General features: G+C 36.2%; 1 protein-coding gene across 1 annotated transcript; it reads right to left on the reverse strand.

Annotated features, from left to right (window-relative positions):
• Nucleotides 1-4698: 4698 nt before the first annotated feature.
• LOC141484558 (uncharacterized) lies at nt 4699-5484 on the reverse strand. The gene is made up of 2 exons (XM_074179527.1): nt 5198-5484; nt 4699-5112 (listed from the first exon to the last, which is right to left on the reverse strand). Exons 1-2 carry the CDS (start codon nt 5308-5310, stop codon nt 4764-4766), a joined length of 462 nt encoding a protein of 153 aa, XP_074035628.1. The 5' UTR covers nt 5311-5484; the 3' UTR covers nt 4699-4763.
• Nucleotides 5485-16964: the final 11480 nt, after the last annotated feature.

Consider the following 16964-nt stretch of genomic DNA (forward strand, 5'->3'; position numbering starts at 1 on the left):
CTCCTGATGGACAATTTGAATATCTAACCATGCCGTTTGGCTTAAAAAATGCACTATCTGTTTTTCAACGGGCCGTTATGAAGGCTCTCGGAAATCTCGCGTAAACGTATGTTATAGTTTACATGGACGATATTATGATAATTGCCTCTACTATCGAAGAAGCGCTAAAAAGAATTCGAGAAGTTGCCAGCATTTTAATCAAAGCCGGATTTTCTTTCAATTTTTCCAAATGTTCATTTCTCAAAACTTCAATAAACTATCTAGGATACGAGATTAAAGCTGGCGAAGTTCGACCCAACTCTCGAAAGATTGAAGCTCTAACATCATTACCTGCACCCCAAACCATAACCCAAGTGAGACAGTTTATCGGTGTCTCGTCCTACTTCCGTAAATTCATTCCTAAATTTTCACAGGTCATGAAACCTTTGTATCGACTGACCTCCGGTAATAATAGAAATATTGAATGGACCGAAATACATGAAAAGATTCGTCAAAAGATAATTTCAGTGCTGAATAATGAGTCAGTCTTAATGATTTTTAATCCAAATCTCCCTATCGAAGTACACACGGACGCTAGTTCCGAAGGTTATGGTGCAATCTTAATGCAAACATTAAGTGGTTTGAATCGAGTTATTGAATATTACAGTAAGCGACTAGTCCAGCTGAATCAAAATATCATTCATATGAGTTAGAAACGTTAGCAGTATTTAATGCAGTTAAATTCTTTCGTCATTATATACATGGTCGATCGTTTACGGTAATAACAGATTGTAACTCTTTGAAAGCACCTCGAAAAAAAAAGCTGAATTGACACCTAGAGTTCATCGTTGGTGGGCTTTCTTACAAACTTTCAATTTTGAAATTATTTATAGAGAAGGGAAACGCATGGCTCATGCCGATTTCTTTTTTCGAAATCATAGTCGCATTGAATCAAATAAAAATTTGAATAAGATATTAGAAAAACATATTAATTTGACTGAAATTTTGAAAGATTGGCTTCTTGCAGAACAACGTCGTGATTCTGAAATCTCCAAAATAACAACAGAGCTAGAAAATGACGAGCTAGCGCCAGATCTTGCTAAAACATATGAATTACGATCTGAGTTACTGTATCGAAAAATTCAAAGGCGAGGTAAAACTCATTGTTTACCGATTGTTCCGCGCGCTTTTAGGTGGTCGGTAATTAATCACGTACATGAATCCATTATGCATTTAGGATGGAAAAGACACTCGACATCGACTCGATGTTATTGTTGATAGATGCATTTACAAAATTTGTTTTAGCATATTATACTCGCAAAATTGACACCCTTCATGGTATTAGAGCCTTAAAATTTGCTATATCTTTGTTTGGTCCACCTACGCGTATAATAGCGGATCAGGGTAGATGTTTTACGACTGAAAAATTTCAAGAATATTGTAACTCACAAGACTCAAAATTACATTTAATAGATACGGGTTCTAGTCGAGCAAATGGTCAGGTAGGAAGAGTAATGAGCACCCTTAAAAGTATGTTTACGGCAGCCAAAACGAGTGGAATCTCTTGGCAAGCCGCATAAGATGAAATTCATCTAGCAATAAATTGCACTACTAATCGAGTCACTAAAGCTAGTCCATTAGATTTACTAATCGGTAAAGTAGCCAGGCCTTTTGGAATAATGACTGATCAGGCTGATAGAAAAAAATTGATTTCTCCGACGTACGGCAGAATGCGATTGTTAGTATTGAACGTAACGCTGAGTATAATAAATCTAGATTTGATGGAAATAAAGCTAAAGTAGTCCGATTTAATGTTGGAGATTTTGTATTGATTAAAAATGAGAAAAGAAATCAGACAAAGTTAGACCTGAAGTTTCGAGGTACGTTTATGGTGACTGAGGTTCTTGACGGCGATCGGTATAATCTAAAATCATTAAGTAATAATAGAACATTCAAATATAGTCATGAAAACTTAAGAAAGATGCCCGAGTGCCATATTCCTGTTGAGTTGGATGTCTCTGACCAAGAAAACAATGAAAATGACTCTGAGACAGAGTCAGAAGCCACCAGGGGAGAGGCCGAGCACTAATGGTAGTTTTGAGGTCGCTGCACTTGCTCCAGGCAGTAGGTCGTAACAGCAAACCTGTGGGGTTTGGTCAGGGTGCGATGGGCAGTAGGAGAAGTGGCGAGGGCTTGAAAGGGACTTTTGGTCGCACTACTTGCACCAAGCTGTAGTCGTAACTGCAAATCAGTGTGGGGTTTGAATCGATCTTGGAAGTTGCTAAGATTGTCAGGGCGCGATGGGCAGTTGGCGAGGTGGCGGGGGCCTGAGAAAAGTCGTAAGCCGCACTACATTGGTTGGTCGGTCGGTAGCCAAGCGGTTCGGCGTGGGTGCTTTGTTCACTCACTCGAATTGACTGCCGTGTTGGTCGGTGGTTCAAGCCCTAGTGTGAACGATCGATCTTCACTTGCTATCGTCCTATCCGTGTTAGGAATCGCACGTTAAAAGGTAAGACCTCGTTAATCCTTAGCTCGCACAAGTTTCGACTTCTGAGGGTTGTCGTTCGTAGGGGTGCGACAGCTGGTTAACAGAAAAACATATGTTTAACAGAACAGATTTGAACATGTGTCAGACTGTGGCAGTTGGCAATGTGGCGGGGGCTTAGGGCAAATGTGTATATAGTTATGGTAACTATGGTAGTACACAGTTGTGCTGTATATGATATACAGAGGCAGAACATTAAGAGTGCAAAGGGTCTATACCTAAGGTGGATGTGAATTGTTAGTTGGTTGGCGAGGTTACAACTAAATGGAATAACAGAAGGATTTTTCTTAAGGAAATATTCAAAATAATTTTTCCGTTAATTTGTACACAAAAAAAATGCCGTTAAGAAATTCGTCAGTATACTGATCTCTAAATAATGGGAATTTTGAATAAGTAGTTTTAAATAATACTTACTATTGTAGTAAGTACAAAAGATTGAGCTAAAGGTTAAAAAAAGTGTTTATTGGTGCACCCGAGGACGTGTGATCGTCAGGATGGCCGTGTCGGAGACGAAACAATAGTTGGAACTTTCCCTGGTCTAGACTTTCATCGCAGTAGTATTTGAATAATGAAATTTAGACTAGTTGTTTATGACTCAAGCCGATTATGTTTTGCCGGGCTTGAAGCGGTATACATGGGTCCGAGGTGAGACATCTGGTCACTAAACGTAGCCACGGTCACAGGATAGATAGTTTTAATTGATAAGAAAAGTATAAGGTGGACAGTTTGGGATGATGGATAATTTTCACCTGGGAATGCCGAAGGGTATGAAGTGAGGTACCGAGAGTGCGAGATGAACCTCGAACGAGAAGGGTCGTTGTCCTGCTGACCGTGGATTCGTTATCGAACTTGCGGGTCTATCGTGATAAGTGCTGGCTATATTTTCTAATAACAATCTCTTCAAAATATTGTATACCTCTGTGTAAGATAGTTATTGTTGTGGTAAAGAATGAACATGGGTTCATCCAGAGACAATGCTCTTGGCGCCCCCGAAAATGATTCTTCGACATCAGAAGTGGGATCTGAATCACCTTCAGGATTTTCTCCTTGGTCCATTGTGGTGAGTCGTTTTCATTTTGGTTTGATTCAGGAGCGGAATGCTCATTAATAAAAGAGTGTTTGGCAGCCCGATTTGCGGGCAAAAGAGACAATAATTTTATAATTTCAAAGGGGATTGGAGGTGTTGATGTAAATTGTACGCTACAAGTTTTACCTGTTGTTGCCATTGGTGGCCATATGTTAGATTTTTTTTTCATATTGTTCCTGATGATTTTTTAAAATACGACAAAATTATTGGTCGTGAAATTCTTGGATGGGTGTTTAATGTAAATATAACTTCCGATGATTTTTCTGATTCTTCTGGTGTTCAGACACCTTCAAAAACATGCTTAGTTATTGCTCTTTCGTTTGAGGTATCATTTTCCTAGCTAAGTCTTAAACTTTTTTAATTAGGGTACCTGAACCAGTTAAAGGTCGTAAATATGGATTTTTGTGGAATAAAAAAAAAATGTTTTGTACTGTAAAAATTTATTGTTGGTGTTCAAAATGTCCTCCACCATTGCGTATACACTTTCTACAACGATTTCGTACTTCAGTTGTGGTTACTTTCATTTGCATTTCCTGTTTCATAAATTCAAACGCTGCCTCTATTCGCTGAAGTAATTCTTCTCTCGTGGTGATTTCTGTTGTATACGAGTTCTTTCACCCGACCCCACACAAAAAAATCCAACGGAGTCAGGTCGGGCGATCTGGCAGGCCAGGGGATGGGTCCGTCTCTCCTGATCCAGTTGCCAGGAAAACAGCGGTTCAGGTGTTCGCGGACGCTTACAGCCCAATGTGCTGGGCATCCATCTTGCTGAAATGTGATCGGCCTGTCCGTGTCCAATATTGGCACTTCGGCATCATAGAGTAACATTGGCAAGTCGTTTATCATGAATTCGAGGTAATTTCGTCCATTCAAATTGTCAGGCAAAATGTGTGGGCCAACCAATGTGCGTCCGATGACCCCAGCCCACACATTTATTGAAAATTGTCTTTGGAAAGAAATCTGAAACAAAAATGCAATAAAATTAGTTAATTTAGATAATTAAACACGTGTTGAACATGGGTAATAAATAATAATAATAAAAATCATTTATTTACCTGTTTTTTTCCAATTTGTATTGCTGTCCTTATCAGCCCTTTCATGAAGGTTGTGGAAATTAGTAATTCCTTCCCTGGAGAACTTCGATTCGTCAGTCTAGAGGATGGACTTTAAGAACCACGCGTCGTCAATATCTGCGTTTAGCAAAAAACGGCAGAACCGTATCCGTCTCGCCGGATCCGTTTCCTCCAAGCCTTGCAGACCCGTGCCGTGAAACGGATATTTCTTTTCGTTGTGCATCGTACTCCACACTTTCCATATCGAAAGGTTTAAATCTCTCGCTACAACTCTGATGCTGGTGGTAGGATCCGCTTCGAAGGCTGCGAGAATTTGCTCCTCAACATTGAAATTATGTTTTCCTGGATTTACTGCAGGTTCAGCATGATGAATACCAGATTCAGACAGCCTACGATATGTGTTGGAAAACACACGGACGTTAGGCACCCTGCAATAAAACAACTCATTTTTAACGTCTTTTGAAGGTGAAAATGGCAAAATTCAACTACCGCTACAATTAGAAATTAATTTACCTGCGGTTCGGGTAACGTTCTTGGTACAAACGTCGTGCCAGAGATGCGTTACCATCAGCTCTGCCATACATAAAAATGATATCGGCTTGTTCATGACTCGTAAACTCAGCCATGGCAGCACACACAACAAAAAGTTCGATAGTCCAAAATAAACAACACCTGCAGGAGCGAAAGGCTACAACTGAACACGGTGAATTACAAAAATAGGGAACACAAAACCAACGTCTACTCGCAACTCGAAAGGGCAAAGCAGTGACTAGAGAACTTGTTTGGCCAATCAAACCAACCCGGCGAGAGGTACCTAAAAATTGATAAACTCCAAAGCAAGTTTATGGCCCTAGCATAAGGTCTAAATCATAACAACAGAATGCATTCCAATTAATGACTAGCGTCAGGTCAAATTCTTTGTTGTAAAATGCCACCGGCACCGCCTTTGTTCAGTTTTCTCTTCTTTCAAGTTGGGCTAAGTTTCTTATTATTCCATGTAAGTCTAAAAATAATATCGCATATTGCTTTAGGATTTTCGTTTTAAGGTTTTTGAGCTGAATTTCATTCAAATTACTTTTTTTAAAATTTTTCAAATATCCATATTCACGACCTTTAACTGGTTCAGGTACCCTAATTAAAAAAGTTTGAGACTTAGCTAGGTAAATGATACCTCAAACGAAAAGCAATAACTAAGCATGTTTTTAAAGGTGTCTGAACACCTGTATGTATTTTATTTATTTTTTTAATTGGCATCAAAGGTCAGATTTTTTATTTTCTTTCTTTTTTTTGTAAAGTTTAAATGCTCTGTACATAACTTTTTTGGACACAATGGTGCTTCAAACTACTTTAGTACGATTGGGGACACATAAGACTACTAAAATAAATTAAAAAAACCGGACATTTCTGTTAAGATTCAAAGTTATTAGCATTTAATTGACCAATTTTGGGTTTTGGTACTAAAAATCGTAAAAGTTCCCTTAAAAATAAAAAACGCGCTAGAAAATAAAAATGTTTGTATGAATATGTTGTACATGGGCTAGTGTATCACCCCCTTGAAGGTTTGCACCCAGCTAACAAACACCCGTATATCTTGTGAAAAATATATAAATATGGAGAACTTACTTACGTGAGAATAAAATATAAAAAGGTTCAAAAACAGATAGAAAAACATTAAATAATGACAGTTGATACAAATTTTTGGAAGTGGAAAATTCTGAATGATACTCGAATTACTATATATTTTATTTTCTATATCATATTTCAGTAGGTACGTGTGCATTTTGCCAAGACTATCAATATCAGTTCGTTTATTTATTGAATGTTCTTCGTTATTAATATGTATCATTTCCAAAAATATTCTTTTAGTTGTATTGGTTTCTCTATCTAAAATATTTGGATTTCCAAAATTCATTTTATGATCCTCCGAATTAACATGTTCTGTTAATGCATAAGAATTAACATTTCGTCTACAGTCGCTCTTATGGAAAGTGATGCGACTACTTAGAGGTCTAGATGTTTGTCCTATATATGTTTTAGAACAATCCATACAAGAAATTTTGTATAATAAATTGGATTTTTGTTTATTTGAAATTGGAGCTTTTAGTTTACTGTATAATTTAGATATAGAAGTGACATTTGTTTTAGATATTTTGAGGTTATTATTTCGGAATACATTAATTAATTTTGGTGTCAATTCTTGAATATATGGGAGTGATTTATATATGAATGAAGGTATAACGTTGTTATGTTCAACTTCTTCATTATTATTTTGAAAGTTTGTTCTTTCACAAAATAAAATTCTGTTTACTAAAGATTTAGGATAAGAATTTTGGAACAGAATTTTACTGAAATTAGACAAACTTTGGTTTCGTAAATCGGGATGGGTAATTTTGATGATTCTGTTTTTTAATGATTTTATTAAATTAATTTTCATTTTATTTGGATGATAGGAATGGTAATCAATAAATCTATTACTTGATGTTGGTTTTCTGTGCCATTCAGTGATGATAATATTTTATTCTGATCTCAATAACTTCATATCGAGGAAAGGAATAGAGTTGTTTATTTTCACAAGATATATAATCTCATTATTGTAGTTGTCCTGACGAAGGTGTGAAATATACCGAAAGCTCGACATATAACATAGAGTTTTCATTGTAACAGCCCAGCTATTGACTGCAACCTCACGAATTGATATATATATATATATATATATATATATATATATATATATATATATATATGTGTGTGTATGTATATATATATATATATATATATATATATATATATATGTGTGTGTATGTATATATATATATATATATATATATATATATATATATATATATATATATATATATATATATATATATATATATATATATATATATATATATATATATATATATATATATATATATATATATATATATATATATATATATATATATATATATATATATATATAATATATATGTATAAGATAAGTACTCTTTGATCATTCCCATATTGATTTCAATTTAAGAGCCACCGGTATGGGAATGATCAAAGAGTACTTATCTATTTATTTTTTGATTTTCATGGAATTATTTTCCAGCAGCTTGACTGCATTAACCTTTCTAGATTTCATATATATATGTATATATATATATATATATATATATATATATAATATATATATATATATATATATATATATATATATAATATATATATAAATTTTTTTTTTCTTTAACCCAGCCTACTCTCCGACTGCGCGCCGTGCATTTTTGGTTTTGCAGCGCGTTAACGCTGTTGAAAATTTAGCCGTTGCAAATTTGACGCCCACGTGTGGGGCTTCGCTTTGACTGAGACGTCTCAATATTTTGTGTGTATGGAATTGACCCTTGAATTTTCGCTCCGACGCCACGCGTCCTTTTGTTATTCTTGTTGACTTTTGAGTTTTTTCAATTCCTCAATTGATTTGAACGCATTTTAGTGCTACGACGCCCACCGACGCCGAGTATTCTTTTGTTATTTCAGTTTATTTCTAAGTTATTTCAATTTCTTACTCATTTTTTTGTTGTGCTCGAACTTACCACACATAAGATTTTTTTTAATACAAATTATCCTACTATGGCAACTACAAAGATCAAGATTGATTCAAACCATCTCACCAAAGAAGAACTGCTCTATGAATTGATAGTCCGAGGCCTGGATGGTACAAATCTTGTCGTTACGGAGTTGAGAGCGGTACTTCGCAATGCTTTACGTTTGGAGAAGACTTCTCTTGCTATCAAGAACCCTATATACCCTTATGCTTTCTCGGAGGATTCGCAGTCACTGAAGATTAACTTGGATAGTATAGAATTGGCTATCAACGAATTCGAAGGTACTGAGCAAGATGGAAAATATAAAAGTATCACCTCTAAAATTGCGCACTCTCTAGGCCGACTGAACCGTGCTCACCCAGAAAGTGAAGTTGAAAAGAAATGCATTTCAGACATAAGGCTCAAATTGCTTCTGGCTTTCGATAAATTACAGTAGAAAAGCAAGAAATTTCGGAAAGGTAGGGACTCAACTGTGTTTGACTTATCGGTCATACGAGGTACTGTTGGTGATCCTGGAGCTCAGAGCTCTACTGTTGATCTGGACGGAGATTCAAGTGAGGAAGACGATATTGTCACCCGAGTAGGTATGCTAAGTTCGTTCTGCCTCATTCACTTCCGGTGTAGTCGGATGGCGAGTCGGATGGCGATGGTCAGTTGGATGGAGGGTCGGTGGTGGTAGGAAGAGCAAGACCAACCCCAGCGAGGTTTATTAGGGAGCGGCGGTGCAAAGAGCAACCCTTGCGTGTGTGTGTGTGTGTGGAGGGTTGTTGGTCTTTGTTGGTGGTGTGGGGTGTGGAAAAGAATGACAAGTGACAGAGGCGGCGTGACAGGTGTTTGGTTGGGGTGCAGGATTTCGGTATGGTTCCTTGATTTGGAGATGGGTCCTTGATTTGGACCTAGATTTGGGTCCTCAATTTAGGCCCTCGATTTGGACCTCGATTTGGGTCCTCTATTTGGGCCCTCGACTTGGACCTCGATTTGGGCCCTCGACTTGGACCTCGATTTGGGGCCTCGACTTGGACCTCGACTGGACCTCGATTTGGGCCCTCGACTTGGACCTCGAATTGGGCCCTCGGCTTGGACCTCGATTTGGGTCTTGATTTGGACTTCGATTTGGGCCCTCCACTTGGACCTCGATTTGGGTCTTGATTTGTACCTCGATTTGGGCCCTCGACTTGAAACTCGATTTGGCACACACACACACACACACACACACACAAATTTTCATTCTATTCAAATGAAATATATCAAACAGTTTCTTCGCATATTCACAATTGTTATCATGTATTATTGATAAAACCATAGTAAACAGGAAATGTGATACAGGAAATGCGATAAGAGACACTGAAATACATCATTTAACGACATAAGAGTATAATATATTTTCGATGGTTTGGTCAGTCATATGAGTGTGAGAGAGATGGAGCTTCGAACTGATCTATTTCAAAGATAGTAGTAGCGTAAACAGTTCGGTGTTGTCGGTTGTAAAGATAAAACATTGTGACTTATGAGACGTTGCCGGTTTTCTAATAAGGAACGTATGAATTTCAGCGTTTAAGAAAAAAAAAACATGGCGGCGGATATTAAAGAAAAAAACATGGGAGTCCAGCATTAAAGAAAAAACATGGCTACCATCGTGATTTACGTGGTATGCAGCGTTTAAGAAAAAAACATGGCGGCGGAAATTGAATGGAATATACAACGTTGAAGAAAAAACATGGCTGCCAACATGCAAGTAAAAAACATCCAAGTTGACGAAGAGAAAACATAGATGGTGCGCGCGCAACACGAAAGGTTGGGAGGGTCTAATATTTTTTCGTGAGATCCGACATGTCAGACATTTGTCTTTGATAAATGTGTGAAATATATGAAATAATAAAGTTTCAGATCTGTACGATTCATCGAATAATAAATACTTCCGGTTTATAAAAATTGAGATAGAAGCAAAGTAATGGTGAATTTGGAATGACCATATCATGTAGAGTCCAAATCTACAATAAAATGGACACTTCCGGTATTCACTTCCGGTCGTCCGATTTCGATAATTTCGAAATCAATGGATTCGTCTCGATGTAAAGAAACATAATTAGACATTTGCAAAAGTGTTGGAAGCATAGAGAGCTAACTTTGTTATTATTGAAGATGGCAGGGGGTTGCGGGTACTCTAATGTCACAATTTTCACTTGAGAACATGAAAATGAAAAACATAGGTTTGTAACATGCCTTTTATTCATTTTGGTAATACATTATAAAGCCATCTGTATAGAATATCTGCGTTTTGGAGACTGCAATTATATTCAGTTCGATTATGAATGTGGTGCATACAGGGTGAGACACCTTTGTTGTTGCCGAATGTGGGAACCATCCACGATGTATTGTCATACTCTTCTAAATTCACAGTGTGTGTCGGTATATTCAACTCGTGAAATTTCGCAATTAGATAGTCACGTTTTTGATGTCCTCGCACATAAACGATATCGACATTTCGTAGATTTTCCATGAGGATGGCATCTAATTGATTATATTCCACATAGCCGGAGGAATACCTCAATCCATGAACGTTTCGCTCCAGGTAACAGACGGTACGACGATCTTCTTTACTCAAACACGAAAATGGTTTTTTTGGCAGCAATAAAAAGTTACTACACTGATTTCCAATCCTAATGGATATCTCCTTAGGATGGAATTGTTGCTCGACGGTGTAACCTTGAATATCTACTGAGATATATTTGGATTTGTGCCACGGGGTATAAATCCCAACATTGCAGTGTCACGGCGGCAGTGTTTTATATGGTTTTTTATATATTGTAAATTTCAGGTTTTTATGTTCTCAAGGGTTTGAAAGGAAATATATTGTCATTATTAAACGGAACGTGTTTGGTTTTATTTGTACCTGATAAATAAGGAAATTATTCAAATAGTTTATTGAAGAAGTCAAGTTATCACACTGGCGCAGTCGAAATCAGTTTTAAGTTCAGTTATAAATGAAAATTGAAAATGTCAATTGGAAAGTTGGAACCATTTAAATTTGGTGAAAGTAGCTTTACAACATATATTGCTCGTATTGGACAGTATTTCAAAGCCAACCAAGTTAAAGATGAAATGAAAACAGCAATTCTCATCACTGCAGTGGGTGATGAAACATTTGAATTAATGGTAGATCTTTGCAGTCCCGAAAAACCGGAAAATAAATCATATGAAGATTTAGTGAAATTAGTGGTAAATCATCTCCAACCAACACCGTCAGAAATCGCAGAACGGTATAAATTCCGTCAAAGAACTGTAATTTTGGTACAAATTTAGAAACCGAATTGAGAGATCAAGTTGTTTTTGGCTTGAAAAATGATATCATTAGGCAACGCCTCTTTCAAGAGACAAATCTTACATATGTCAAGGCATATGGTTTGGCTATAAACCTAGAGGCCGCAGAAATAAATTCTGGCATGATTTGCACAAATAACTCAGTCTGCCGCATCGATACTTCCAGAAGCTCCGTCGATGTATCCAAGGAATTCAAACGAGATCGGCCGCCATCTTTTAGGGAAGATCGCGCACATCGTGGCGGAAGTAGCAAATGCCAACATTGCGGAAAAAGAAATCACAGTAGCGCTGTCTGTTTTTTCAAAAAAGCTATTTGTAGACTTTGTCAAAAAAGAGGCCATATCAGCACGGTATGCAAGAAAAAGGGTAATAAATTAGTTTTAGAACGTCAGACCAAATGTAATAAACTGAGTATTGATAAAAATAGTGACGACTCTGATTTGGATGAGTTAAATTTTTATAATATTACTCAAGTTGACGAAAAACCTATCAAAGTTGTTTTGCTTATAAATAAAAAAGCGATAGCTATGGAATGTGATACTGGCTCACCCATTTCGGCAATTTCTGATAAATTTTATACAGAGAATTTCAAAAATGTTCCTTTGCTATCTTCTAATTTGAATTTAAAATCATACATAGGAAATAAGTTAATAACGGTGGACTATATCAAAGTTGAGGCTTCTTACGATGGTGTCACCAGCGAATTGAAATTATTTGTCATAAAAAATGGCGGTCCTCCGATAATCGGGAAGAAATGGATTAGAAATTTTAATATTTCCATAGATAATTTACTGAAATCACATAGAATCAATCATATGAATGTAATAGAAGACATTCAAAAAATTTCACAACACAAATTTCCCGAAGTTTTTCGTGAAGGGTTAGGTAAATTCAACAAGGGCAAGGCTCAACTTCATTTGAAGGAAAATACAACTCCGATATTTTGCAAAACACGCTCCCTAGCATTATCTCTGAGGGAAAAAGTTGAGAGTGAATTAAATAAATTGGTATCATCCGGTATTTTAACTCCTATTGAATATAGCAATTGGGCCACTCCTATAGTACCTGTGTTAAAAAAAACTGGGAAGTGAGAATTTGTGGGGATTATAAGGTGACATTAAATCCACATTTATTAATTGATAGATATCCTGTTCCTAAAATTGAAAATCTTTTTGCTGCAATGGGGTTAGGACAATTTTTTAGTAAAATTGATTTATCACAAGCATATGCTCAAATAGAACTTGAAGATTCCTCAAAAATGCTCACAACCCTTAATACACACAAGGGACTGTTTCAAATGAATCGGTTACAGTACGGAATAGCTTCTAGTCCAGGAATTTTTCAGAGAATTATCGAAAATACCTTTTCTGGAATTGAAAATGTTGTGGTATTCTTGGATGATATTTTAATTACGGGTAAGGATGTTGAACATCATAAAAAAAATTTGTTCATTGTTTTCCGAAAAATTAAATGAATGTGGATTAAGTAAATATAAGTATATATGGATTATCCACATCACAAGATAAAGTGGAGGCAATTTTAAAAGCTCCAATTCCAAGGGATATTACCAGTTTGAAGTCATTTTTGGGCCTAGTGAATTATTATGGGAAATTTATTGAACATTTGAGTTCAAAATTATACCCTCTACACTGTTTGTTAAAAAAAAATTCCGTATGGAAGTGGGGTGAAAATCAAAATAAAAGCTTTCAGGACATAAAAAAGGAATTAGTTTCACCCAAAGTACTGGCACATTACGACCCAAAAAAGCCAATAACTTTGGCTTGTGATGCAAGCTCGTATGCAGTGGGGGGAGTTATTTCGCACTTATACGATAACGGAGATGCTCGCCCTATTGCATTCGCTTCGAGAACCTTGACTTCCGCTGAAAAATATTACAGTCAAATGGATAAAGAAGGAGCAGCAATCATATTTTGTTTAAAGAAATTTCATGATTATTTATATGGGAGGCATTTTCTTCTTCTTTGTGACAATAAGCTTTAGTAAATATTTTTTGGTAATAAAAAAGGAATTCCAATCTATGCTGCTAGCAGGTTACAATGGTGGAGTATTATTTTAGGCACATATAATTACGAAATAAAATACGTTAATTCATCAAAAAAATCCTGCAGATGCTCTATCTAGATTACCACTTGAAAATAAAATAGAAACAAAATATGATTATTCCCACATATATTTATTTAGAAGAAAATTTGCCTATTGGCTATAAAAAAGTAGCACTTTATACAAAAAAAGATCCCGTTCTTTGCAGAGTGTATGGCTATTGTTTGCACGGGTGGCCGATAAAAACGAAATTCATGAGAATTTGAAATTATTTTATTTAAAAAAAGATGAATTGCACTTAGAACATGGTTGCATTTTGTGGGGTTTCAGGGTGGTCGTTCCTAGGCGATTACAATCATTTTTATTAGATGAAATTCATATCAGTCATATGGGAGTGAGTAAATGTAAAGCGATGGCAAGATCTTATTTTTGGTGGCCAAAAGTAGACCAAGAGATTGAAAAAATGTGTAAAACTTGTGAAACTTGTAATGCAGTTCAAAATAATCCACCAAAAACAACTCTACATCCGTGGCCCTATGAAAAAACTCCCTGGAGTAGAGTGCATGCAGATTTTTTTGGACCTATTTTTGGAAACAAATATTTGATAATCATAGATTCTTTCAGTAAATGGCCTGTAGTTTTTAAACAAATCACAGCGATGCTAAAAATATAATAAAAGTTTTGAACAGACTTTTTTCGGATTTTGGGTTACCTTCCAAATTTGTATCGCATAATGGTCCACCTTTCACTTCTAACGAATTTAGGCATTTTTTGAAGTCAAATGGAATTAGACAATTATTTAATACTCCTAAACACCCCCAAAGTAACGGCCAAGTTGAAAATTCGGTAAAAATTTTCAAATTGGCATTGAGAAAGGCTTTCCTAGAAAATTACTTTCCAAATTTGCAAAAAATTGTAGAAGAACGGGTAGATAAGCAACAACAAAGCTACGGGGGTACTTCTAAAAGTTTTGATATTGGAGAGTCAGTATTATTCCGTGATTTTAAAAATTCTGAACGTCCTACCTGGAAAAAAGGGGAGATAGTAGGTAGAGAGGGTTCCGTTATCTATGATGTTAAAACACACGAAGGGAAGGAGTATAGGCGTCACTCAAATCAACTCAGGTCATCGATTTCCAGAAAATCTTTATCAGGGGACATTTTAGCAGATGTTAAAGATAATAATTTAAACGAGACTGCCAAGGTAGGTGACACATCGGAGGAAGTTACAACTTCCGAAACAAAATCTGATACTAGCCATTCAGAATCAGAAGGGCCTAGATATTTTTTGAGATCAAGAAATAAAAATACCGAAATTATAGGAAACTGATCGAATGGATTTTCTTGCACTGTATTCTTATAAATTTAAATATTGTTTTCATTAAGAATATTTTTTTGTGTTATTTTGAAATCACGAATTGTAATTATTATTTTTTGTTTGTTTTACATTGATGTTGTTAAATTGTAAACGTGCATATTTGTACAAAATAGTATGAGGATTATATAGATATTTAATTATATAAAACGGTATAACCATAGGTTAACTTATTTTAAGGGTGAAAAGGTGAGATATATTTGGATTTGTGCCACGGGTATAAATCCCAACATTGCAGTGTCACGGCGGCAGTGTTTTATATGGTTTTTTTATATATTGTAAATTTCAGGTTTTATGTTCTCAAGGGTTTGAAAGGAAATAGATTGTCATTATTAAACGGAACGTGTTTGGTTTTATTTGTACCTGATAAATAAGGAAATTATTCAAATAGTTTATTGAAGGAGTCAAGTTATCACACTAGCTATTCTCATGTTGACTGTGATTGATACTGAAGCAAAATCACATCTTCAGTTCCATTTCTTGATAATTTTGCTGAGTGGGAGTTGATCGATGACAGTGTCGTGCACAATGATGCAATAGGCTCGTGTATTTTGTGGAAATCTCTCAGATGCTTCGATTTCAAGTTTCACATCGACAGTGGAACTTTTGATGCTCTCATCCCGTCTGGAACAATCGAAGATGAAGGGAGTTTTTTGTATAAAGCCGGCGGTATTGATGAGAGGATTATGTTGATTAGTCAATTTGTAGCTAAGACCGAATTGTGCGTAGTTGAAATAGGCTTGCAAAAAATTCATTTTCCCAAAATTCAGATGCATATTTTCTTTGGGGTAATTTTCACCGTTCAAAGTCAACGTTATGTTGATAATATTTATATGGTTGAATTACGTTGGATCATTGTTGACTTTGGTGTAATCACGATCTTTTTGGAAACAATCACATAGCGAGGGCTTTCGAGAAACGAAGAAGTCTTGACGGTCCATATTTCATTTTTTGCACCTTGTGTGAGAGCAGGCAGCATATGAAGTTCCCATTTTCTGAACGGTATGAGAATAGGAGTGTCGGCTTGGATTGCTTTCAAAAGTTGCAATTTGATTTGATCATGAGGGAAGATTCGTTTAACTTTCAGTTCGATATTTTCAATTTCCAGCTCAACTTCAGTCTTTGGCGTACCAGGAGTCTCTTCTATTTTGAAACAGTTGCTATCATCTCCAGCTCGTACTAATCGGATGGTGTGTTTACCATAGGAAACACATTGATAATCATTGAAAATATTCAAGAAATGCTTGATAGGTATCAGCATGTTAAACGTTAAAGATGTAGTTTGAATGATGCCGAAGCTGTTGGGGTATGTCCATCCTGAGATGGCCAAGTGTTTGATATCTTCATCGGTGTAGGTGAGGAAGCCTCTGACAGTACTAACAATTCCAACTTCACGAACTGCTTCCAATTCTTTACCATTTTGCTCATAGGTAGCAGATTGAAACATGAAACCACCAGCATTGTTCACGAAGGTCACCCGACCATCTCCCTTGGTCCTCTCAACTTTTCCGCTGATGAATAGCAGGCTATCGTACCTTTTGTATGGACTCATCGTTTTGGCGGTTTTCGGAAAATGTTGAACACTTGATTGGACAACATGATAGCCAAGAGATTCCAGGAATAATTTATTCTCCGTTGACAGTTGACGCTGTTTGAAGGTCTTGGTGAAGACTGACGTACTGGTTGGTGATGAATTATTCTCATAGATGACCAGTACCATACTTTCGTTTCAATTCCAAACGAATTATTATTTCTTCGTTTCGAAAATAAATGAGTCTGGAATGTTGGTCGAGCACTCGTAATGTAATGTTGTTTATTTCGTCTCTATGTGCAATAGGTAGATAAATGAGATGATTCGGCGTTTCGTCGATTGCGTAACCAGGATCAACATCAACAGCAAATTCGTATATCGTATTCGTATACGGTGTATCGTTGTA

The sequence above is a fragment of the Leptinotarsa decemlineata genome, unplaced genomic scaffold, assembly GCF_025532065.1.
Source record: "Leptinotarsa decemlineata unplaced genomic scaffold, Ldec_3_MD MMD2_tig00006131, whole genome shotgun sequence".
NCBI lineage: Eukaryota > Metazoa > Arthropoda > Insecta > Coleoptera > Chrysomelidae > Leptinotarsa > Leptinotarsa decemlineata.